Raw genomic sequence first — 26,636 nt, 5'->3', positions numbered from 1 at the left:
CGCGAGCTCCGTCTTTTCTCCATGACTCGAATTTCCTCGAATTTCGTGAAACATAACACCGATCCGATTGGATCGCGCCGCACCCCGCATTTTTACGAGCCGATTCACATTTTACTTCACAAACGAGACTCGTGAACTCCGCTGAGCAATTGGTCGGCGGGACGAGTCCTAGTTCACCTGATCCTCCTGGGGCTGTGTGAACAGCCTCTGGAACGACGTGAATTAAGAGCATGAAGCGTTATAAAGCTTTCTGTACACGTACGAAGGAATATGTATCACTTTAATGACCCAGAATAAATTTCGACGGAAGACCATTCTCGGTACGCCTGCTGATTGGGCTTCCGTTTGAACGGTGCTCTGGCATCACAAGGTTAGTTTCAAGTCGTTCCGAAACCGAGGTTATGGAGCGGGCGAGAAAAATTAATGACGGTAGAAGGATTCTTTCTGATTCAAAAAAGAAGATTCAATTAAATCTGATGGAGAGTGCTCGAGATGAAAATTCGTTCGTGTAGACCGTCATTGAAACCGCTTCAGCAGACGGTTCGGAAAAGAATCGTGAGCGCCGTAACGTTCCATTCCCAATTTCTTAATCACGAATTCAATAGCTTTCTCGCGATCTGTTTATTTCCCATACTAACAACGATTACGTTGCACAGGAGCATCCGCAGAGATCGGAAACTAAGGCAGCATCTGTCGGTTACGTTTCTCCGCGATTATGCTATTGTCAATGATCACGGGACGCGTGTATTGCCAGCTCGCGGCTCCGTTTACTTAACCTGGAGTGGGCTGCGCGCAGCGGCGTGTAAACGATTATGGTGGCGTGACGGTATCGTAAACGGCGTCGCCGCTAATAGCCGCAATGGTTTTCAGCAATAGCCTGGGTACGATAACGGCTCTGCAATATTCCTTCGCGACGCAAGCGTGAGAAACGTGGTCTTTTAACGAGATAAGTCACCTTATTGGCACTCTTCGATAACCGGTTACAGTCGCTCGTAGACACTGATTTCTTTTAATTGTGTCGCCATGATACAGGAAGCCCGGAGACAGAGAAAATAATGGATAGAGAGGTGGAGGGAGGAGGAGTGGGGAACATAGGAGGAAAGAAAATTGCGTTTCCCGAGTATCGGATTATCAGAAAACGCTTTCAGTTGGAAGACGAGAAAAGTTTCGCCGGGAGCAACAAATGCGCGCTCCTCGGAAAGGAATCCCGACCGCAAACGACACTCACCGGCTGAACCATAAAAGGATGGAGAGAGCTGATGCCGGCAGCGACGACACCGAACGTGCCCTAGCCGCTGATGTCGGAGCCTTTCTTTGTTAGGCGAATCCGCGATTCGAGTTACATATGCGGAACATTCGATCGGATACCCTCGCCACTGTTCAAAGCTGGAATCCTCGGTGGAGAGGACTTGAAACTCAGGACCCAGATCACCGGTTTCGGCGGTCTTCGATATTGTTTGCTTGCACCGCTGAAACGCTTGGACGACGACCCGGGGCTAGGAGAATATCCTTGGAATGCTGCACCGTTTGTAATTGCTCGGTGAACTTCGAGCGTTTGAACAGCAAGGTGTTGGGATTGAAAAATGATGTTTTGTTGGGCTGAGCTATTATTTGCTTGTACCACTGTGGGAATGTTCGCTGGCTATCAGGATGGGGAATAGTCTTGAAGTGTATCTTCGTTTCTAATTGTTCGAAGGATTCTGTAAATACAAACACCGGAATGTTGTTCTTAAAATGCATAGCTTATTGGTCCGGTTGTCCTCGATATCACTTGGTTGTACTACTGGAGAAATATTTGATAGGTACCCGGAATGAAGAATTGAAGATGGTGAAACATTCAAACTCTGTGAAATATTAATCTTGCAGAATAAAGTTTCTTGAACCACAGGTCTGAGATATTATCTGCTCGTTCGACTGTGAGAATATCTGACGGTAACAGGGACGGAGAATTGTCTTAAAATGTAGCTTCGGGAATAATTCAAAAGGCTTTATAAATACAGACACCAGAATGTTATTTTCAAAATGTACAAATTATTGGTACGCGGTTGCCTTACGTATTACTTGGCTCGACTACTCGATCAACTAAAAAATGACGAGTTATTCTAGTTGAAATTTAATTCACAGTTCAAGAGAAATTTCAATAAATCTAGAAAATAGCTATCAGGCAAACAGAGAATAAATTACACCGCGTTCGGTTGAAGGGCAGCTATGTTTGAAATATTTTCGCTTCTTCCTTTTACATGAAAAGTCACGAAATTCTTCGATGCGGACAACCGTGCGCCGTCTGGCGCCGTGTTGAAAATTCTGTGCAATGCTACGGGTAAACGGACCAGCAAAACGAAGCACCCGACGATCGGATAAAAGTTTCAGCGGTGCTCGCCGCGGCGCGAGGCGGGTCGCCTGGCCAGGATCATAATTTTTTACGACGACGGATGGTATCGTGAAACTCGGACGCCGCTGGCCACCCTTTCGCAACGAGATTACGCGCAGAAATAATTCGGGGCAAATGAAGCGATCCGTAGTCGGCACCTCGGTTCGACCGGGAATGAAAAGCGCGTCATTTAGCCTATTGTATGATAAAACACTCGAGTTTGTTAGCGGCCGCCGCGGACGATGACGAATAACGCGAGTAAATCAATGTAATTCACGGGGAATAATAATCCCGTGCACGCCGGGATCCTTGCGTGCTGATTTCGATGTTGCCGACCGGCTGCCGTAATCCTTCTCTGCTTCCGGTCGCGATACATATGCATTTTCTGGAGATCGAGGCGTTGTTTGTGTTACTTCAACTCCTTGTTAAGAATTGATGCAACGGCTAAACGAATAAACTGTTTCCACTTGAGAAACTTTCTTCGGCAATATTGTGATGGAGGAATTTTTTTCGGTGAAATTTCGGGGAAGGGGAATTGACGAGAACAGTTCGCGTGTTCCAGCCGTTCTTATTAATCGAAATGACGTTTTCAGTGGGCGAATAATCGGGCTTAAACGCGGACTACCGATCCGCCGGCGTTCGAATTAATTCCTACCGGAGGTGGCAGAGAGGGTGGAATACAGAGCCCGTCCACGCAGCAATCCGCTTTTATTTCCCGGCGGCGAATAAAATAATATTTTGACGGGCGGCCGCCGCGCGCCGCCTGTACGCCGGAATAATTACATCTACCGGCCCGGCCAGAAATCGCGTCTGCGACTGAAATTAATTTCAACAGCGAGCCCCTGACCCCGTCCCCCCATTTACAGCCATGACAGACGAACAGCCCCCTCGGATTCGTGTACGAATAATGCCATATTAATTTCGAGCTGTAGTTGTAATAAATTACGGACTATGCTGACCAGCTAGCCTGGTCTTGAGAAAGTATCATACAACAGAGAAACGATAACACAATGACCCTTGACGTTTTTCTTGATTTCTCTGAAGTTGCATGTACTGTTTAAATATACAGTTTAAAGTTTAAACACACAGTAAATAAACAGTACAGATGTACTTTTTACCTACTGTGTACCTTTTCGGTGAACCTAATGTTAGATTATTTCGTATCTTGTAGTCGATGATTTTCAAAGTATTTTTGAAACAGGTACATAGTTACACTAATACTGTTGATAGTCGACTGACTGGTTACACAGTGTGTAGAACACATTATTGCGAAATAAAAACAAATGCCATAGTACTATGTACTTCCGAAAACGAAAATAAAAGTAGAAGCAGTAAACCAGCCGACGCGACGCGACGCGGCTAGTGAACCTATCATTATTTCGACCACTGTAGTATGAATTGTAATGTTTCTTGGAATCTTTAATATTGATGGTTGTGGACCAGTTTTCCAAAGCTAAGAAAATTTATTTTGCAAATTGAATGATGCCTCGTGGTAAAAAAAAACAGTTCTTTAGTGTACGCGTGATTGGAAATTGATGGTAGGGATTCAGATTCGTGAAATATTTCTAATTGAATGACAAGTTCATTTATCTTCGAGGTCCAACGTGTTTCAAATCGTGCCTTTCGCGAAACTAGATGCCCGACTCTAAAGATAAGCGTGATATTCATTGTTAGGTTGAACATTACAAGTTTCACAATCAGTAGTCGAGTGAGTTGCGAGTTGAAATTTCTGCGAATACATGAGGGAATTTCGGTGAGTGACGGTACATGCGGTGATTATGTAACGCTCGTGTGTGTTCAGCTAACTCCCAGACTACCAAAAGCTCGCGCTTGTTTCATTGAATTGCAACAAATTACAAGTGAAAATTCTTCGTAGGTATTAAGATGATTTTGGTCAGCTGTAAATTCACGTATAATTCTATAGAGAGATTTTTCACTTCGCACCCTCAGAATTCTGTTGAAGTAAATGTTGTCGATGATATTCAGCAGATTATATCATACATACAGGCATGTCAGAATATGTTGACATACTGAAATGCTCATTTTCTTCAGTTTATTCTACCAAAGTAGAAAAAATAGACGATGCGCTATCTTTTTGTCCGGGAGTGTAAATGCAATTTCTATGGGAAAGCAACTTCAATCGAGACCATCTGCATCCACGATGATTTTAATCGGCTGAGCAACTAAAAATCGAAGGAGCAGAGAAAGAGGCGATACTAAGCGTGGATGAGAGGCTACGAGGCTGAACCTGCGAGGTTAAAATCCTCGACGGAAGGGTATCGAAATCCTTGATTCTCGTTGATTTTCTATTCAAGAAGTCAGAGAGAGAGGGAGCCGGTTCTTATCCGATCCACTTCGGGAGTGCCATTAAGGAAGTGCTCACGGTTCATTAATCACCGTTCGTCGGACACTCGCAGCGTCTCCATAATGCACGGAATATCCATTCCAAGGTCTGTCTCCTCTCGCACTTTTGTCCGAGGCCGGGCTCGGGAAACACTTTCAGAAAACCGGGTAGGAGGATTCTCTCCCCTCTTGCGTTTCGATTGAAAGGAGCCGACACGCTTTCCTTCTGAATGCGAGCCATGCAAAACACGTCGACGGGGATTCCTGTTGATGACTGGCAACCTCTTTCCACCTTCTGCTTTTCCTGCACAACCGTCCGTCCCTGGTTGCTATCTTTCTTTTTCCGTCCTCTGTCCTCGTCGACCTTTTTCGCTCCATCGCGCAGTATACGACGACGCTCCGGGGAATAAAATGACTCTGAGCTGACTGTGAGGATGTGGGGGGGGGGGAGGGGTTTGAATTTTGAAACTGCATTGCCAGTCGACTCGAATTTGTACCTGTTCGTCTCGAGGATGGCTTGCTATTCCCGGAATAGACGTCTTGTAACGCAGTCGCGGGTCGAGGATCCAGACGGGTCCAGACACGCTGAATATTTACCGGATTCCTGGTGAAGAGAAGTGTGATAAGTGTCTCGGTTCTTTGGATTCTGGAAATGGATCCCTCGTGTGAAAGATGTGGAAATGTATTTTTGTGCGGTAAGTTTACCTCGATGTTTGCAAATTGGCGTTTCGAGTGGCAGTTGGAATGGCGAGCAGGAGTCTTATTTAATTTTGATGGGCGACTAAAGGAGGGATCTAGGGAAGAAATTAGCGAATGGCCTGAGGAAGGAAGTAGAGATGGGCCCAGGTGAGTAATCTGTGGGAGGGACTAGAGAAGAAACAAGGGAAGAGGCTAGGAAGGGAACTTGGGATTGGACTAAAGGAGTCTAGGGAAAAGGGACTAGAGAAGGGGCCTGGGTGGGGAATTATTAGTAAAGGGTGAACCAAGGAAGGGGGGACTAGAGCAGGGGGAGTTTAGAGACTCCGTTTCCAACTCAACAGGTCGACAAGTAAAAAAAAAAAGCATCACCTCACTGTGGCTTCAACGATTGGATAATCCCCGCCGAAGACGCGCTTAAAGGGGTTTCCGCAATTTATGCTACGCGTGGAGAGACAGAACTCGAAACGGCTGCAGCCGTGTTCTCCTGTCCAATTGCGCCTTAAATTATTCAAATAGAAATGACCGTGGCATCGCGGATGACGCGAACATCTGCCCGTCGCGTCGAAGCGAGCTGCGCAATAAAAAGTCGCGCTCAGTTCACACTTCTCTGGCCCGGCGGGAGAAAACGTTACACGGACCATGCAATAACCGGCACAACACCTTGTGTCTGCATTATGCACTTGTGCCGTGACATATACGCCGAAACGTAAACCGTCGCGTCGGGAGAGAGAGGGCCCATTGCCGGGGAGCGCGATAAAAGTCTCGCGGCCCGCGAAATATCCGCCTAATTGTGCTCGCGCGGCGAATAGAATTTTCGAAATCTCTTTCGAAGTTTATCTTCGCACCTGAACAAGCTTCGTGCAACGCTGCCGCCGCCTGGATGCATAAAAAGCATTATTTTTAACTGCTCGGTTAAAAAGGAAGATGTTTGCCAGCCTCTCCGTAAAATTTCACGATCCCCAGAATTTCCTCGTTTCGCCAGCGGAGAAATGTCTCGCGAGGGTTGTTGTTTTTCGACCGTTGTTTCCCGACGGTGCAGGTTCATCGAGGTTTATTTCAATTGGGAGAAAGAGTCGGTTTTGTGGACGATCTTTCGGATATTCTTAGATAGTCCCAGATATCACAATACATTTTTTAGGCGAAGTGGAGGGCATCGATTGTACGCAGCTGATTTGAATACACTTTTTCGTTTTTAATGGAACGTACAATTTTTGTGAATTCTTGTCGGTGCTCTTCTGCGGAACATCGGGGGCGGAAAGCTTGTTCATCATTGTTTGCAGCCAAACAATCTGTTAAAAACAAATTGACGCTAACTATTTTATACTATGCACAAAACGTTGAAAGATGTATGGATCACAGAGCCAATGCTCCGCGTTTGGTAACATTGGTCAGCATATAAACAATCTGTTCAAGAGAAACAAAAACGTTCTTGTTGCCTCCGGTGATGGTTCTGTCTCCTCTTTGCGAATTGTTGTTCGGGATCGTGGCGCCCCACCCTCGCAACCAGTTCGGCGCAGAGCTCTGCGACAATGGGGTTGGGAAATTCGATTTGATCCACAAAGTTCCCGGACGTCGTAGTTTAAAATTTCATCCCGGGACCAGGGGGGCGGGGCTTCTCGCAGCCCCGGGGCCGTTCGACGGTTGCCGCGGAGCCACATTGCCGTGGCGCGGCGTTTTCCTCCTTGCGGGCCGACTGCGAGCCGCGGATCGAGACAGAGATCGAGACAGCCGGGAGAATCGTAATAAATTTTCTAACGACTTTTATTGCCCCGGTTCCACGGATCGTCTCGGCGTGCCTTAATGTCCCGGATTCGGAGACGCTTTATCGGCAGTCGGTGAAGTTTCACGGACACCAGCCATTACATCGTCGCGCAATAAAGGACACTCATCTGGGCAGATAACAAGGAACGGTGCAAACCACTGCAAACCGACCGTCGCGCGACGAGGTGTGACGGTTAATATTAAAATCTTTTTTTCTCCTAGACGCACAGTTTTTTTAAGAATTTGTTTTTTAAGATTGCATTGTCATCCTGTTCTGAGCTATGTTTAAAGTTTCAAGTCTCTAGCTCATCGGGCAGTGGTTTAAAATTAGATTACAATATTTGACGCATACAACGACAACGACAACTCGGCAAGCTAATATAAGCGTGGTAATAATAACCGAAAAATACCGGTTTTACGTACCGGTATGAGTTCCTGGTTTAAACTCGTGCCTGGGTACAGGGAACGTTGATAAAGAATGTGGTTGTTGGAGATTTTTGGAGATCGTTTCGAATCGTTGAAGGTCCTGGACACGAATTTTGAAAAATACAGTCAGCTCCATTATTAATGGCACACACTTTAATTCGAAATACTTTTTCGTAAATGAATCAAACGATTTCAGCTTTTCTACGAAGCTGAAAGGATTAGTTTACTAGATAATATGCTTTTCCGTGTTTCCAACAATGCAATTCTTTCTTTCACTGCAGCAACAATTTAATTGTGAATTATTTGAATCAGCCACGATGATTGTCAAGCGAATATCGCGTAGCAAAACGCTCTCAGCTTCGAGCCAGAGAGCGCCGAAGTCAGAAGGTTAATTATGAACGCCTCCGAGACGATTATGCAATGGTAATTGGCTAACAACTAAATAAATGAAAATGGAATTGAAGGAAGCAGCGTCGGAAGAGATTGAAAGTCGAGAGCCTGCGCAGCGCATGAATATGTGCCTTATGCAAAACCGTAGTTTCTCGCGCGTCTTTGATATGAAATTCGTAGCCTGGTCCCATCTGCAAGTAGCTAACACGCCTAGGAACGAATGAACCTTGGAAATTGTATGGTTTATTAATCCTAGATAACCAACCACGTACCACTGTAAAGAAAGGGATGGTAATTCGGTTCCCCAGTATTTATTCCTAAAGTCTGATTCATAACTTCAATTCATTGACAGATTTGTTTAAAATGTAGATAAACCAATAGAGTTACATGTTGCTAATGACCTTTGATGTTGAAGCAATATTAAATAAATAAATTTAAAAAAAAAATTGAGTTACATGTTACTTACGCTTCGTATAAGCAGAAATTTTATCTCAGCAGACGGAACAAATTATACCGTGAATGAATGAATAGCGTGGTATGAAAAATTACGAAGGGGCCACATGACCACCCCTTCTTTTGATGGAAACCGCTAAAAACTCGAACGAACGGATTCTCAATGCCGCTATAAAGTAATGCGAAACAGTCGGTGTTAGTGCCCGGTGGATCTGTCGTTAATCCCGTGGGAATTGAAAGGGTAGGAGTAGGGGAGTTTCCCTCGTCAAGGATTACAAGCGTCGCCGTGAAACGAAGGATCGTGGATATCGAGCGTCCAAGAGTAATCGGCGTGGTCCTATCGAGGGATGCTCGTTTCCAGGCACGTTTTGGCAATAGCCGGAACAGGGAGGTCGAAACAGAGAAAGGAGGTGGGCCTTGGTGGAGGCGAGGGACGAGGAATCGGAGGGACATATCTTTTATCTGGCCGCGAGTTACGACCGGTTGTTTGGCAGAGGCCATTGTACCAACTTCTATGGTCAAGACACGTAAAGGTTTCCGCGGCGAAACCAGACTTCCTCCATCCAAGCTCTGCCTTCCTGCCTTCTCTGCCTAACCGTGATCTCTTCCGGGTAGACGAACGAGCTCGTCGTCCAAGTAAATAAGATTTCGTGTCGTTCGCCTCTACTTTCAACCCGCCCCTCTCGATCGGCAACGAACAACTTTCCGAGACCGTAACTTTCCTGTTTCCCCGCTCGGAGAATACGATCGGTCAACACTATCCGTACGAACGGATTATGTCCCGGATTCTGTCAACCTGTCCTCTTCCCTTCAATGTTTCCCGCACACGTTTTATTTGGCTCCACTGTCTAACACCTTGCCGTTTAATATCCAGTCGGACTCGTGACGGCAACATTGAACTCGTCTCGACATCCGCTACAACACTATGACGTTAAAGATATATAGTGCTATTTAAAAAAAAAAAAACACCGATGACCTTGAAATGATCATATCGATATCATCATATTGCTCCCCTCGAACGGTTTCATTTCACTTTTGAAACTTTCGTTTATCCTTCATACCAACAGAGAAATTCAGGTGTTCTGTTTTTCGTGACTCGCCCTGTATACATATACCTTTGATGGAAACAGTGATAGCAGAAAGCCTATTTCACCACGTTGCAGAAAAATAGAGCGACGTCCGTAATATCATAGTTAAATTGCCTGCGACATTTCGCGCAGCGAGCGAGTAAATCCGCGACAAGTATAATGCACGCTTTCCGGAGCACGCGCGACCAAATGAATTGGACTCGCGAAAGTATCGTGGCGAATCGTTATCGTAACGAGCATATTCGTATCGGAAACGGAATTTCTTATTCCCTAGAGGGTATATCGTTGGTTTATAGTCCCGCGATAAAGCATGGGAGGGAGACAAAGAGATCGAGAGGGAATGAGAGCGAGAGCGAGAGCGAGAGAGTGGTCAGCATATGACCGCGTTCCATATTGAACCAGTCCGACATCGGTAACAGGCGTAGATACGCAGCACGTTACACGTAATCGCGAGTTACGCCGTTACATTAATTTCGCGACTTACGCGGCCGTCCATGAAATTGCGATTAATTATGATTTACCCGCGTCGATGCCGCTCGGTAATGCAAGACTGACCCCGCCAGGTCCATTGCGGCAAAAAGTCAATTCTACGACAAGACAAATCAACGCGTTTAAGTCGGTTTATCTTAGCTAGTACAGGCTAGTCGGACGGAAGCTTACTGCAGTAAATCTTCTATAGACGCGACAGCCTTGGCGGGATTTGGTTGCATCTATCGAGCCAAACGTAGAGAAGGACAGCGCGAGTAAAGAGAGACCATGCGAGGGCCTTTGAACAGTGCCGGTGACAGCAACTGTTCGCGTATCTTTTAATCGTCAATTAATACACTAAATATAGTTGAAATTATATCGTGTACGGTATCATTTTGCATTAGAAAAGTGTCACGAATATGTTGGTGAAAGTTCCATAAAAAAATAATGAAAAATAAAGAAGATTAAATATTAGTGTTACAGTGTGATGACGCACCGGTGTTTGAACTGTGCCGGCGACTGTGACTCTCCGCGTCGCGTTAGCGATGGTTCACACGGATATACCGAGCCGAGATCAGATTACTGAGTTGGGGGGGAGTTGGGGGGGGGATATTCTTGGTCGCATCTATCGTATAGAAATTATTGCGTCGTATCAATATCGATTGGTTACGTCGATCGATGATCTGATTGGTTCATTTCTATTGGTTTCACGTTTGCCTCAGTAGCTTGTGTAACGACATGAGAACAGCACGTGTTTCGTTGTTTCAATTTCAATTTAGTTATTTCAGTTTAGTAATTTCATTAAGCAAGTGAGTAACAAAATACACAATTTTGACATTCAATGTTTAATTTAGTGATGATAATAACACTAGTTTTTCTGTTTAATAATTCACATATGAAAATGATCTACACGTAGATCGAAACGTCGAAAATTTAATCTATTTGCAAAATTGCTTTTGATGTAAATTCGGATCGAAACAGTGCGCTAAGAGCATTAGTACATCGTTTAATCCAAATTACGCCTCGCAAACGTAAAAATAGGACTTTTGAGGGCGATTGCGGCCTAGATTGATTTTTTATCTAGCGCTTTTGTCTACTGAGAAACCTCATCTTTGCATTATCGAGAAATGAGAAGGCGCATCCCGCACCCTTGCAATCCTGGAAACGAGCCTACCCCCTTCAGTAAGAATGTTCAGAGGCGATGGTTAATTCAAATGACGGTTTTACCCAGTATAGAATGGAGAACATCGTGAGCGCACAAAGCTGCGAATGTGGCAATCGTGCTTATTGGGTGAAGATTTAAAGAAGCCCCGGATCGTTCGGAATCAAAGAAAACGAGTTTAACGAGGCAGCGATCAGGGGGGATTTGCGGTGAAACGAATCGAGTACGAGAAACAATGCGACGGGAAATAACTCGGTGCCCGAGCAAACACCCTCGGAGTCGATATGGGACGTCGCGAGACCTTCTCATAGCCGGGTCGAGGGTTTTATTTCCACGAGAGCGGTGTCGAGAGCTTAAAACACACAACGAGAAAGACAGAGAAAAGCTAGAAGGAGAGCGAGGGAGAGGAAGATACAGAGAATCAGGGGACACATGCGATAAAGCGCCGCCACGGATACAGGCATAATCCAGTTCGCCGGCATATTGACGAACCCACTCGGACAGTAATGCGTTACGAGTGTGGTAATGCCAGATAGGCCGGCGCGTAATGTGTAATCGCGGGACGCATTATGATTCACGATCGCACGCGACCACGATAAAGTCCAGGTGCGCTGTATACATGGTTGTTCGTGTACACGCCGACCGCGTACCAAGCGCGGAAACACGCTGGAAAATCACCACGACCTGTCGGACTCTAATCGTGACCGATTGCGAGAAGATTCGCAATAGTGAACGACACATTAACGAGCCTATCGAGCTCTGTTGCGGTCGCTGATACTTCGCGCTAGAGCTGGATCGTTTCAATCACGAGAGAACTCCTTCGAGGGCTGTAACAATTGCCACATTTCGACAGCTAAAGGAAAGTATAGGGAAAATTGTATGTAAGCTTTGTAGTCTTCCATGGTTGGTAGAAGTCTCTTTCGAACTTGCAAGCTGCTACTTTATTCCTGATTTTGTCGAGCATTGTTAACCCCTCGTCGTATATTCAGACTCGTGATACAGATTTCAAACAGAATTTACTTGTCGCGGCACGAACATTTTGGCGCGACCCGTACGCCCCGGCGTTAATACGTTTCATCGTCGCGTGTCGGGCTGTCGAGTGTTCTGACTTCTGACCGTTTGACTCTGCGGAGACACTGATCTCGATCGTTCGAGCGCTGAACAAAATCTGCCGGCCGGTCTCGGGCAGTCTCGGGCCATCGAGGGCCTTGGCCTTGCCTCGCATTTTCCCCACTCCGCAGAGTCACTCCGTCCACGTGCACGCATTCTCAAAGAGAGCCGATTTTGTTTGTCGCAGCCGATCAAACGTCTCGGCCGCGCTACAATGTAAATACACTGAAATACACGCGCGAGCACTCGGCAGCCGACTCCGGCAACCTACAACGGCAAATGCTCAGCCCATGCTTATTCTAACAACACACTTAAATCTACGACATACTAAATATGAAACTTCCTGTTATGTCTGGTTTGGTAAATAAGTAAATGTAAGTATGTACCAGGGATCCTAACTGTTACACCAAAAAGAAAAAAAGTCATGGAATAACAAGTATTCGATCGATTAAAAACGGTTACAAATACGGATTATAAGTAACCGAAAATTTTTTCTCTTGTTGGTAAATGTTATCGTTGAGAGAAATTTATTTCGATCGCTCATAATAGTTATCGATGAGACAAGTTAATTTCGGTCGCACGTATTTTTGGTCCCTGGTATGTACAGAATGAATAAAAAGTTTCCTATCGGAAAATGACTAAAATCGTTGTAATTATTTTAGCCATTATGTTCGACAACGGAAGAATACACTTTATAATTTCTTAAACAAATTGAAACGTCAAATTTTGGAGAAGCGTTTCAATTCGGCAAGGTTTTCGCGAAATTGCAGAGATCTATCTCCGGGGATGTGGGTCACGAGGGAACGTAACTACATCGAGTTACAAGGGTGTTGTAACAGCTAGTCAAGCGGCCGGTTGCGTTTCAGTCACGTTTCAGCCGGTGTTCGTCGCGCCGCGTTTATTTTCCTTGCGTTTTCGTCAAGCGTGAACCGGTCGCGTTGAAACTGGTTCTGGTCGGTCCACTTAAAATAACGTCCGATTATAAACCAACGCGGGGTAAAACGCGCGGGAAACGTCCCGCGCACAAAAGGGCGGCAGAGCGGCCACGAAGAATAATTATCTCGACGAAGGGGGAACGAGACGGCGCGGCGGGGGCGACTCTCTCGCACCAGGGTTCACGAGTAATAAAGCGAAATGGAAATATTATTCCGCGCTCACAACACGGCCCTATTCCACGTTCCTCTTGCCCCTTCTCCTCACGCCCCCTTTAAATACGATGTTTTTTCTTGATATTCCTGCCGGAGTCTTTGATCTACGGAATTTCTAATTTCTCGTCGGGTACGTAATTCCGCTTCGGTGCGAGACGACTCCTTCTGACGAGAAAGGGATTGCAGGTTCTATGGGAATAATGGAGGGAACGCGGAGACTCGAGATAAGGTCTTTACGTACTGTAGAAAACACAATGCAACGAGACGAACGATTCTGTAAAATTTCAGATCTGTGGAGGACGCGATAGGAATTAGTGGATTATTGTTTTCGATGCTGAAAGTTGGGTCTGAATTAAGTTTGCTTGATGAGGTGAATTGTGAAATACAGGAAGACAAGCTTTTGCATTTTGTTGCTGTGATGCTGAAATGTGCTCCAAAAGATGTTATAATTATAATAATAATACAGTAGAACGAAGCATAGCGATGAAAGAAGATTTTCAAGATTTTCCGGTGTTAATCTCCACATTGTTTAAATAGGAAGGAACAGCGGACAGTTCTCAAGGCGGACTTTCTCCCGAGAAGGGACAGCGACTTTCCCTTCGGAAAACAATCGCGAAGTAATTGCTTGGTCGCGATTCGCCAGAATAGTCTCATTAAGAGGTGACGAGTTGCAACGCAAATTGAATCTGCGAAAAAAGAAAGCCGTGCTCGCGGTCGGCGTAATATAATGGTGAGAAAGTACTTCGGCACTCGAAACCCTACGGAACAGAACTGTTGTACGATGAACTACTGCTCCCCGGGGAATGTTCTCCCCGAACGGAATTAACACCTGGTTCTTTTTAATTTTCCCTTTTAATTCACTGGCTTGTCGGGACGCCGCGAAGAGAAAACAAGATATAATACTTTCGCAAGACAATGCCTGTCTCCTTCCTGCGGGCGTCTCAACAAACTTCTCAAGAATCGTATTTCTTGCGCAGAACAGGTCAATCTACTTTACAATGTTCAAACGTTGCCTCAAAGGTTAAGCAATTTTTCGTTTCGAGGAATTCGTGGAAGAGGGGTTCGGTTGCGAAATTATTACGATGAAAGTAGCGTGAGAAATGAGTTGCAGTTACGTTTATAACTTAATAAATGTGGACATAATGATATAATGATAAGCAAATTCGTTTACACTGAATTTCTTGGTAAGATATTGACTATTGAAACCGTCATCTAATTTAAGAATGGAACTGTCAATCCATTTTGGATTTGCATGGCTTACATAATTAAATAACTTTTCGTACGTCTTGCTATTTATTCTCTATCAAAACCACTCGAATTTCAAATTAATTTAGGATGGAATGACAACTAGAATGCAAATATCCGTACAATCATAGATCATTAAATTACACAATTTGGTTATCGTATCGTCGACTATATGTATTTAACATTAAAACCAACGAAAATCTGAACTCTATTAAAACATATTTCTGTACTTGTTAAATTATGCTGTAGTCCGTTTCAATTCTAACGAACTCTATGCGATAGTTGAGAATTCTATGATTCGTGAGCCCGTTTCTGACGTCCGGTAATTTATCGATAGTATTGCATGCAAATCGAGCAGAGAAAATTTAAATACTGCAGCTTGAATTATACTTAGGACGACATTTTTTCCCAGAGAAGTGCAGTCGCAGTCGGGCTCACGTAAGCAACGGGAAACAAGTTCGTGTTCCGCGGGCAGATCGTTGTAAAGTTTCCAGCTGGCACGCGCTGTTAAACATTTATGTTTTCCCGCACGCATGAAAAATATTTCTCGACACGTAGAAGTTTCCTTCGGTGTCCCGTGGTCGGTCCGTTTCTCTTCGTTCCGCGACCGTGAACAATAGAAAGAACGGAATCGTCGTGTTCAGAGCTTGTCCTCGTTCTACACGCCGCGCCGCGCCGGGTACACACTCCTTGTTCACTTGAAAACGGAATAAGAAACGGCTGACAAACAGTCCTGCCTTCACCGGCCATCTTGCGTCTTGAGCAACGCGATGCGACGCCATGATGGATCGTTTGGAACATAGAGACCAAACACATTCATCCTAATAGAGGATGATGTGCCGACTGATTCAATAGTGAGAGACTCTATTAATTAATTTAGATGATGGGAATTTGTTTTATGAAAATGAGATTTGATCAGTTTTCGTACAGACGAAAATTGTTAAGAAATTTTTATAAAATGTTTGATAAAAGTTAGGGAAATATTTCCTTTGCAACTAGAATTTTCGATAAAATATAGTAAAGGGCTTATTGACTTGATTTCGAATTTTTCTGCAAGATTAAATTAATCAGTCGTAAAGAGTGCTTCACTAGCTTTAATTTAAGTCCACAAAAGTTTAAAAATACCTACAGGAACACGTTTTAAAATCTATTCGAAAGTACCTCTCAAAATCGGAGTCAATTCTATACGAGTTGATGCAGGACGCGCGACAGCTGGGTTTTATCGATTTTTCGTCATGATTTCGTGTTTCTTCTTTTAACCGAACTGATCTTATCACAAAGTATAATCTTCCGGCTTTAATTTAAGCCCTCAAAAGTTGGAAAATTCTCACGGGAATACATTTTAGAATCGAGTTGAAGCGACCCCTCAAAAGTGAATCACTATTCATTGATTTTGTGAAGTAAAATGTGCATCGAGCTAAAACGTTTCGCATTGAATAAAGCCACTGCAATAATTTCTTTTGTATACCGTGTCTGAATAGCTTCATGCCCAAATTGAGCTTTAACTGACAAACATATTCGAAAATCAGCAACCGACTCTATAAAAGATTGAAATTTTATAAAAATAGGAACGGAGATCAATTCAACTTATCCCACCATAATTTCGCTCAAGAATAATTAACTGGCTGATCCCCCAGTGCCACTTAGGTTCAATTTAATAAATGGCGCCCTCGACACGATCCAGGGTGCTTAATCGCGGACAGTTCGAAGCAAGCTAGCTATCTTCCAATGAAAAATGTGATCCCGGAGTCGTAGAAGCGATTGGAAGGGGCGAGGCTTCTCGAAAGAGCGGCGGCAGGGGGTTAAAAGGCTCGAATTCGATTTACGAGTCGAAAAATCCGTCCATCTTTCGGGGACGGCAGGGTAGAGTGCAACCGGAGAACTGTCACGAGCCCGATTCCACCCGAAAACGCGATTGGCCGGGGCCAGTTTTTTCTTTCTTTTTTACAGGCGTGTGTTTCCAGCGGCAGCGAACGCCCCGTAATTAATTACAGGCGTAGGTGCCGTTCTTTTATCGACTTCCGTTTCGCGAGTGGCTCGTAAAAATCCATGAGGGTCTGTGCGGTCTTCCCCGGGTTCTCCCCGTTCGCCATCTTCTCTTTTTCTCTCTTTTTCGCTCTTTTTCTCTACAGCCTCCCCCACTCCAGCTCTTTTGTTCCGGGCACTGCGTCATCCGCGGTCGCCGCTTTCAAATTCCGCCGCGAACTTTTTACCAACTCGCCATGCACGTAAGAGGCAAATGAATAATTTCGAACGGTGACCGTGTGGTGGTCGTAAAGAAAAAATTCGCGGGTGAATTACGACCGTCTCTGCCCGACAGTTTCGGAGGAACTCGCGCGCGCACACGCCGGTGCAAAAACCCGGTGAAAATCGACGACGATGGTTAATTCAAATATACATATACATATATGCCATCAAAGCCTTATAACAAACTTCAACTTTTAGTCAATGTCACAGGTTTTCGTATATCCGCCCCACTGTGCGGCAGTCCGGAACGAGTCGTTGACGGATACGTCACGTAATCACCTTATACAATTAGTGTCGTGCTCCCGGTCTTTTCCCTATTTCTTCCTAATAGCCCACCCTACATGTATCTATAATACAAATTGCTAAGTGTCTGATTAGATACGTTCTTGATATTACGATGGACACCCTGTACATTAGCTTCGACCTTGTTGGAGCCTCGTTTTAAGGAGGGCAGAAGTGCATTAAGGGAGTTAATGCAGTTTCCCTGTACTTTATGCATTCCGTTGGTTCTTTCCAGCACTTTTTCTATGTTCTCTTCACTTCTATTTCCATTGCGCTACATTTATTAGTTCGATTTTAGAGAAATTTGCGATGTTTTTACTGTACGTACTCATCATCAAACAGACTCTAGAAAATGAAGAAAATACATAAAATGTCAATATAGACTTAATTGCGTCTTTAATCTTGGAAAACGAGAACAAGATTCGCAGTGATCAAAGAGCAATCTAACATTTCTGAATCAGCACGAGGACACTTGATCGAACCGGAAGCGCAACGTTTCGAACGTTTCAATAGCGCCGGTGTTTTTGTGATGCGTCTGCTTGTTTCGTCGCGTTTTATTAATCGAGCGATAATGGAAATGGGTTGGCCGTGTCGCGTGTCGTTGCCTCGAACGAGACTTGATGGCACAGCAATCTTCGATTAATTTCGACCGAGCTAATTAGATAGCGCCAGGGGCCGTGTAATTTCGGGTGATTCGTCTCTCTATCTCCCTCCGAGCTTTCTGCTTTCCCCGAACAATGCGAAATCTAGTGGGAAAGGGAGAGAGACAGAGACAGAGGGAGAAAAAAAGAGGATCCATGGTATACCTGGGTTTTCGCGATCCATGCCGTGCTCGCATCAATTGCTCGTTCTTGCCCCCGGAGTCGAATGGAACGCGAGTTCTCGTGACTGGAGTAACCCCGCCGGCGTTATTGCCGTTTATAAATAATAGAAAACGCTTTGTCGAGGGGATGCTAAATTGCGAAACGCTTGTGCCTTCCCTCTCTTTCTCTTACCCGTTTGCTTTTCATTTTATCCTGTCCTTTTTCCGACGACCGTTCCTCCCCGATACACCTTCCCCTCTATCTCTTTCGTTCGAGCAACTTTGCTACTGAAATTATCGTTGCTACGCGATCCAGAACTATTAATGACTTCTATCCCCACTCCTCTACACCTTTCTCTTTATCGCCACACGCCGTGGAAGTTCGCAAGAGTTTTGCAGTTTTACGGGGAAATTGAAAAAGAGAGCGGAATTAAATGTAAACCATGTTACCGTCGCTGACGAGCTCACTCCTGAAAAGATTCCGCGTAAGCAGTGTATTCCATGAAAGAATTCAGAAGTCGAGATTTATGTATCATAGTGATCCTATTTTATTTTACGTCGCCTTTCTAACTGCTGTGGTTATTTCGCGACGGGACCTACAGTTTTTACAAGGTTGGTTCCGACCGCGATACCTCGTCTGTGATTCTCTCGAATTAATTTATGCAAGTTACTTTGTACACGTGGGGAAAATATTTGCGCTGAAATCGGCAATAAAAAATGAAACGAAAGAATATTGAAATTAAAACGCATTGCTCAGATTTGCATTTTCAGTGACTGTAATATATAGATAAATTATTGCCATTCGTCTCTGAAATTGTCTTAAATAAAATTGCCGTGCACACGATTCGGATATGTACGAAGCAGAGACTCGCAAGTTAAGATTTATCATAGCAATCACTTTCTCGCAGTTCTCTCTCTTCCCGTAAGCTGCTGGTACAAAGTTAAAAATGGAACGAGAGAGTATTAAAATTGATTTAAATGCATAGCAAGTGCATAAAGCTCTGCAAGCTACTTGTTGCACTGTGGTTCGCATTTTTACTGATTAATACGTACTGTATAAAAAAAGTATTGTTATTCGTCTCTGGAATTGTCTTGCGAAAGATTGCTGTGCACATGTTTCACGCAAATATTGTTACAAGCCAAGATTTATCCTAGCGATTTCTCTTTTGCAATCTTCTCTTGAATACTAAGCAAATTTGCTGCCGGCGAAATGCTAATCTTTACACGGAGATAAATATAGGCATGAAATCCGAAAATTAAAAGTGAAACAAAAATGTATTAATACTAGAACACCAGATGCAAATTATGTATGTAAGCTTTGCGTATAGGCCGGTGAGTTACATCGATGCCCGAGAGAGGGCGACACTTGAGATGGACAGAGTGACAGTTAAATTGATTGATACAAGAATTACTTACATTCATAATTCGTGAGAACGAACTAATGAAACCTTTAAGTACAGACATCTACAAGTGCAGGTTTCTATAAAGAAGATCTTATGTTGAGAGAATATAGGGAAGCGCAAACATTTAATTGTTGATTCTTTATATTTTTAGGTTAGTGTAACACGTGAAGGAATGTGATAATTATTTTTGATATTATGTAATTAACAATAAAACTCTATACTTTAGACGAATCAACCTTGTGTTTTTGCTTAAGAAGGAGTCCGAAATAATATTATATGTATTTTATTTTCTGGGACACTTACTTCTGTACCTGTTATTTATTCAAACGCATTCTGTGAAAATACTGGTGCAATGTCTCCATAAATGCTGTCATGTTATACTTGAAAGATAATAGTAATTAATTACTTTACGTCCCGGATTGGGCCTTTTTCCTATAAATTTTTTCATTCTTTCTATGTTATCCAGTAGATTTGAAGAAAACGATGTGAGAAATCCGTGATAGATCTGGAAATCGCTAACTTTAAGTGTTTATAGCTTTTGAACCATTGATCCTCCAGGATCAAAACTTGGATTTCTCACATCTATTAGCTAACATAGGAAAAAGGTAAACATTTATACGAAACAGGGAAAAATTTCTGGTTACGCAAGGGAAAGTGCGGGCAATGTAGATGCACTATTTGTTATTCGTCTCTGTTTCCAATAAAACTGTTGCGCTCGTATTTTACGTCTAACGTTCGATGTGTCTGGTTTCAGGATCCGACATCAAAGAGCCGGCCTCCATACTGAACTGCCTTTATGCTCGCCAATTGTGCTTCGAGGATCCTTCCTGCAGCGCCATTCTAGAAATTATACCGAGGGTCTGCGGTCCGGAAATAGGTGAGCAACGAAATCTCTCGATATTCAATCCTTTTTATCGGAAGCAAACCAATTGGGAACCGCGGAAACCTGATCGCTTCAGAGTCTCTCCGACGTCGTTCGAAAACACTGGAAAACACACGATTAGTGGTAATGTAAGGGACTGTCGTAAAGGTTGGGACATGTTTTGTTTTTTAGCTATAAAATGTTATAAGATGAGAACTGAACAAAAAAATGTATACCGTTCGAAAGGCATAGTCGCCAGCTACATTTTCGCTGCAGAAAGTATACTGATAGCGTTAACGGATAAAAAGTTATAGTCAATTTTCTAAAGACAATGTTTTCGGCAAACAAATGTTGTCGCATAAGTTGCGACACCGCAAAAACTCTGAAAAGAAAGCGTTGAAATGAAGTCGGAACGCCTTATATACAGTGCTTATTGAGTATTTATTTCTTAGATCATGATTTGACATAAAAGAGACATTGTTAATAATACCTATCGATTTTTATCGTAATGTTAGCTCGGGTAAAGTACAAAATCACGCAGGTATGTCAATACAGCTGACGAGCATGCTAACGATAAAGTCGTCTCGTTGCATCGCGAAACTGATCCAGCACTCTGAAATCGCGCTCGGAATTCCGCGCTCGGTTCGAGTGCAGCCATGGAGTTTTAACCGGGACTCGGTTTCAGCGAAAAAATTCGCCCAACGCGCGACGGTCCGCTCTCTTGCTCTTGTTTTAAATAATTGCTCTCGAGGGCGCGATTGGTTCGGGGCAATGGCTCCTGGAGTCGAAGAGCGTCCGCGTTTTCCTTACCCTAGACGTAACTAGAAGCGGAGAAACGGGGCCGAGACCAGAGACACGGTCGACGACCTCCTCGTTCTGTTCGCACTTTCTTCCTCACCTTCTTCTCGGCCAGACACGTTTCTCGCCCCCTCTTTTTCCACTTTTTCCACTTTTTCCACTCTTTTTCACTCTTTCTCTCTCTCCCTCTCTCTCTCCGTCTCTCCTCTCTCCCCCGTTTTTTCAACTACTTCTCCAGCAACCGCGTGCCGATGGAAATCGCGTTATACACCGTCACCGACGGCCGTGCCGCAGATTGTGAATAATTCGGTGTCTCGTCGACGATAAACCTGTCACTCTGTCAGACTTTCCTCCCCTTTCTATATTTCTCTTTCAATGTTCCTTGTTACCTCACTGTCCACCGTTCGCGAATATTGCGCGTGGAAATAAGTTGTTTGACAGTATCTTCTCAGAGTCTTATTCACCGACTGACAAATCACAATCCCAGAAAAATCCACAGCTTCAAAATGATGCAGTTAATACTTTGAGTACCAACATGGTCATATTATATAATCGACACAATTCCTTCACCAAAACTGAAATCCAATTTCTACTACATACAATCTATTAAGTAAATCAGATTTTATTAGGATCTACGAGCTGTGAGAATGTTATAAAAATTATTATAATAATTAAAACATAGGAACCATGTGGGAGTTTATTTCTCTCTTCAAAATAAAAATCGCGTTTGCATTCATTGCAAAACAAAGAAGTAGAAATTGTAAAAAATGTACTGATCATCTTAAATTCTTGTGATCTTTTATTATTCTGAAATTACATTCACCCATATTTAATATACATAGATTCATAAAATCCTTGGTTATTAATGTGGCAGACTGCGGATTTTATGCATTTATGATAAAACTGGATAGGTCAAACATAAAACAGTAAAAAGATTGAAATCATTTAATATAACGATGTCGTTATACTATCACCAACTTATTAAAATTACTAAAGGAAGAAATAAATGTTGATATGATTCCAGTATCTCGCAATTGACACAGACAATTTTTACTTTGCCAAAACAACCGCAGTCCAGACATAAACCTTAAACAATTAACAGTGAACGAATCCGGATAAATAGTTATGTTTTAATGGTATATTCTACATTAGTTGATAACTAATGTTATTTCACAGAAAAACTGTACACACTTGACTGCGTCGTTTTTTTTCTGCGCGAGGATTTCGGTTTCCTCGAGGCCGAGACCACCGAAATTCGCGGTCCCGGGTTCCCGTTCTTTTGTTTAGTTTAATTGGTTGGGTCTCCCCGTTTACGGACCGGGAACTTTCATTCCATCTAATTGAAGCTTAATTTCCCTTCCTGTGCGGCAGGAGCCCGCGAACACCGTCCAAACACGATTATTTAAGTTATAACGCGAGCGGTCCGCGAGAGTCCCGAGAAAAAAACCCGCGGCGGATAAAGCAGCACTTGATTGGAGGACGGATATAAAATTCAGAAAGTTTCAAATTCAATCCTGTCGCGGGACCCCGATCTAATTACATCACGACAACGATACTCGCTCCGCGAGAGAGAGAGAGAGAGAGAGAGAGAAGCCGTGCAATTTTTCTCCGGCAGTCGCGAATCCGGTATATCCGGTCGCCGAATATTAGTATCGGATTACTTAAAACTCGCTAGGAGATCTCCTATGGATAACATCGATCTTCGATGCCGTATCGGTATCGGGAACCGATGCGCAACGTCAACAAATATCATTGCAGCCGATAACAATAACCTGCGGTCCGAAGGAATTAACCTGGCGAATCTGTTTACTTGACATCCGCGGACTTATTAGGTTATCTGGTTCTGGGGAAAAAATTCTCGATGATTTGTATAGTGGAGCTTGTGACACATATAGTTGCTATAACAGCGAAAAATTGAGACTTGCCGACAAAGAAGTCACTACATTTCTACTAAGTTTTTATTAGCTTGCTTTCTTGTCTGTCTGTCCGTTTGTTCGGTACAAATTTTCCAATTGATTTTAAACTAACTTCCCGATGAGCCAGAGACTTGAAATTTTAAACATAGCTCAGAACTGGATGACAATGCAATATTAAAAAAAACCTTAAAAAAGCGTATGCGTTTAGGTGATATAAACTATTAAAAGTTTAACCGTTACAGCTTCCCGCGCGACGCTCGGTAGTAGCCACTCGGTTCGCAATCTGACTCATCCCCACTCCACTGACCCGCTTCGCACCGAAGAAAATTTAATCAACGATTCACGACTAAATTTCTACTTCAATCGTTAATCGCAATTAACAATCAATCTCCTCGTTTAGTCGTTAAAAAATTGTGGTTAACGATTAAATACTTATTTATCAGAGCGCGACCTAGACGCGAGTTGGCACAGTCGGCCCGGCGCGCCAACTGTCTATTGGCCGACCGTGGCAACTAGGTCGCGCTCTGATTGGTCCGTGTTTTTCGTTAATAACTCCTAAACAAAGCCGCGGATAACATTTTTGCAAACGAAAATGTCGTTTGAAATGGTCCCAGGAACCACCCCCTTTCGGGAAGTTCACGAATTTTGGGACAGCCTGTATATCTCAGATAATATTATACTAAAATATATCCCCCAAAAATCAATGCATGACCATTTTCCGACTTGTTTAAAAAAAAATCCCGAAGATGGCCTATAGAGAAGAACTATCTCCGGATCAGAATACATATCGCTTTAAGTTCGGTTGTTCCGTGGAATCGTCGAATCGTCAGGTCGCACGGTTCAACGATATTTCCATGGAGGTTTCCGAGGCGATTAGCTAATTTTTCCGCATCCCGAAATCCCTGGTAATTATTGTAAATTGCGCCGAAATTACAACTCCCCGGTCAGAATATTGCAGCGTTTACATTAGCCGGGCGCGTTGGCCGTTCACCGGTTCACTCGTTCGCCAGCAGTTGGCCCGTTCGTTCGTTCGTTCGTTCAGTCGTTCGACGGATTCGCCGATGGACATTCAACGAGCTCATAATCATTCGTCCATAAACAGTCCGCCTGCCGGAACACGAATCGAGATATCGATCCGAGCGAGAAGCATCCGGCTCACGAGAGAAATTTCGGCTGTTTCGAGAGCAGCGGGCACAGCTCGGCCGGAAGTTGCCGATACACTCTACGGACTTCCGGCCGCGTGCTCCGAGAAACTTTGGCCCCCCTAAAACTGCACGCCTAAAAACTCGCATTTTTCCACCCTTTAATATCCGCTCCAATCCATTGCATCGTTTGCAATTTTTATTCGCAATGAAACGCTAAAGCAATCTTCTTCAAATTCTGGAAAATTGTGTGATACGGTAAATGTACCTATTACTGCGGGTGTACGTTTTACTGCGGTATTTTCGCCCAATGAGTTTAAAATACGTAAAAATAAACATTTTCACCTGAATAAATTTGTACAATTCAATGAGCGTGTATTCTCGTTGGCGAGGCACACAAAATTGTCAATTTTGAAAATGCTTTGGGCGCTACCTTTTCGATCAATTAATATAATATAGCAATTTTGCAAAAGATTTACTCCTTTCCTGACGTTTCTGTCCTCAATCGTTAATCGCAATTAACAATTAATCTCCTAGTTTAGTCGTTAATTGCGATTAACGATTACGTTCCTTTCAATTGTCATCGTCAATCCGATAGTTGATGAATGATTAACTGCTGAAATTTCGAAATGAAATACGAAATCAAAACTGTATGAATACTGAAAAAAAAGTATTGTCATTTGATTTGTATACAATAATACAAACTCTGTTTGCGTGATTTATTCGATGATTTCTTTTTTAAATCGTATACATTAATCAATCAATCAAGATTAAAATTCTAATCGATTAATACCCAACTCTGATACACAGTATTCTCCATAAAATGCTTACACATATTATTATTTCATGATAAATTAGGAATGACATTAAAATAAAGTCCGATCGAAGCATGATATCGCAGCAATCGGTACAGTTGCCCTATCTCTTGAGATTTGGCAAAATTGCAGAAAAGTTACTTCTTTCTGTGTTCCCGGTTTCGTAGACGAAACAGTGTAAAATAATCACTGGTAGTGGTGCACGTAGATCTAACGAAGAACGTTCTAAAAATTTCGAGTTTCTCGCGTGGCGGTCGTTTCGAAACGCGGAGCGCGCGACGCTCGACGCGTCTCAGGTAAATGGGATTAATTCGTATTTAATTTACCGAGCAAACGAAGCCGGGCGCTGGTTTGATACTGGGAAGCGTGCGAGAGGAAACACGTCGACGCAACGACTGAATTATCGCGGGCAACCTCGTTCCGTTGATAACGCTGCTAATAAAAAAATAGTGCGCTCTTCCCACGCGGTCTCGCGGCCCGTCGCGCAATCTGCTCGTGCGATTCCCATAACGAAACGCAATCGTGCCCATACATGCGCGTAGGTATGTACGTACACGTGTTTGTCTGAATGTATGAGTGTTTTTATGTGTGTGTGTGTGTTTTTTTTCACAAAAATTGATATACAGCCTCGAGGAAAAAATTGAACGATTCCCGGTGACCGAAACGCTGCCGTTTTCCCATCCGGATTTATTACTCGCCGATGACTCTGTACTGCGAGCGAGAGGAATAGAGAGAAGAGAGAGAGAGAGAGAGAGAGAGAGAGAGAGAGAGAGAGAGAGAGAGAGAGAGAGAGAGAGAGAGGGAGAAATAGGGGGAAAGAGGAGGGTTCTATCGGCCATTTTTCGGTAATCCGTGCCTGTTAGAGACGCGGTTGATATTGTAAATAAAACATTAGGAGAACGGCATACATAATATGCCGGGAAAAATGGTGCGCCAGCCGAACCGAGCTCAGGCAAACTGTTTATTTTTCGGACCGCTGCGCTGCTTCGCTGCGTATTAATTACCGCGTTTTCTCGCCGTTCGCTCACGCTCCAAGCAAATGGAAGGGACCAGTTGCCCGGAAACGCTTCGCCGACGAATTAACAATTCGCCGTTCAGCTGACGCACTCGGAAAAGTGTCGAAAGCCCAGCCTCTCTCTCTCTCTCTCTGCCGGATCCTTCTTCCCCGTTCGTTGCCCGCGATGATATTTTCCATTCAAATCAGCCGACTACCTTTTTCTCTTTCGCGCGCGCTGGCTTGCGGGTCGAGTTTTTACCTTTTTCGGGGAACCTTCCCACGAACCGTCTATTCTAGCGAGCGTCTCATTGCTTGGCGAAGATAAATGTCAAATAACGAAAAGTAAAAATTGTTTACTCAGATTACAATAGACAAGGATCAAATAGGAATTTCATTGCTTCTTGATAATTTTAACCTTCAATTACTCGCGCTCCACTTTCTACACAACTGGTTACAGAATAAATATTCGCTAGTGTGGTCGACACCTTTGTTTATACTTGATACGCTAAATTTAAAGTTTTGAAATTGTAAATATATGCAAGTGATTAAAAGTTGATAAACTGGCACTTATACATTGGAGCTTCTAAAGTTTTTTAATCTGTCTGCTGGTTTAAATTGCTCCTACTCATTTCGACCATAAATGCATAAAATCCGCAGTCTAGTAATGATACTAAAACCAACAAACAAGCTTTAACTATGAAAAGTTTC

General features: G+C 43.6%; 1 protein-coding gene across 3 annotated transcripts in view; it reads left to right on the top strand.

Annotated features, from left to right (window-relative positions):
- Positions 1-26,636, top strand: part of Gfrl (Glial cell line-derived neurotrophic family receptor-like) — a 435,405-nt gene that overhangs the window by 150,258 nt on the left and 258,511 nt on the right. For all 3 annotated transcript variants that reach the window (XM_076423703.1, XM_076423705.1, XM_076423704.1), the window contains exon 2: positions 20,153-20,275. In XM_076423703.1, coding sequence (XP_076279818.1) covers positions 20,153-20,275 — 123 coding nt within the window. The remainder of the gene's footprint in view (positions 1-20,152; positions 20,276-26,636) is intronic.

Source organism: Lasioglossum baleicum, chromosome 5 (genome assembly GCF_051020765.1).
Source record: "Lasioglossum baleicum chromosome 5, iyLasBale1, whole genome shotgun sequence".
Taxonomy (NCBI): Eukaryota; Metazoa; Arthropoda; class Insecta; order Hymenoptera; family Halictidae; genus Lasioglossum; species Lasioglossum baleicum.
Note: the sequence above shows the minus strand (reverse complement) of the source record. Positions and strands in the feature narration are given on the sequence as shown.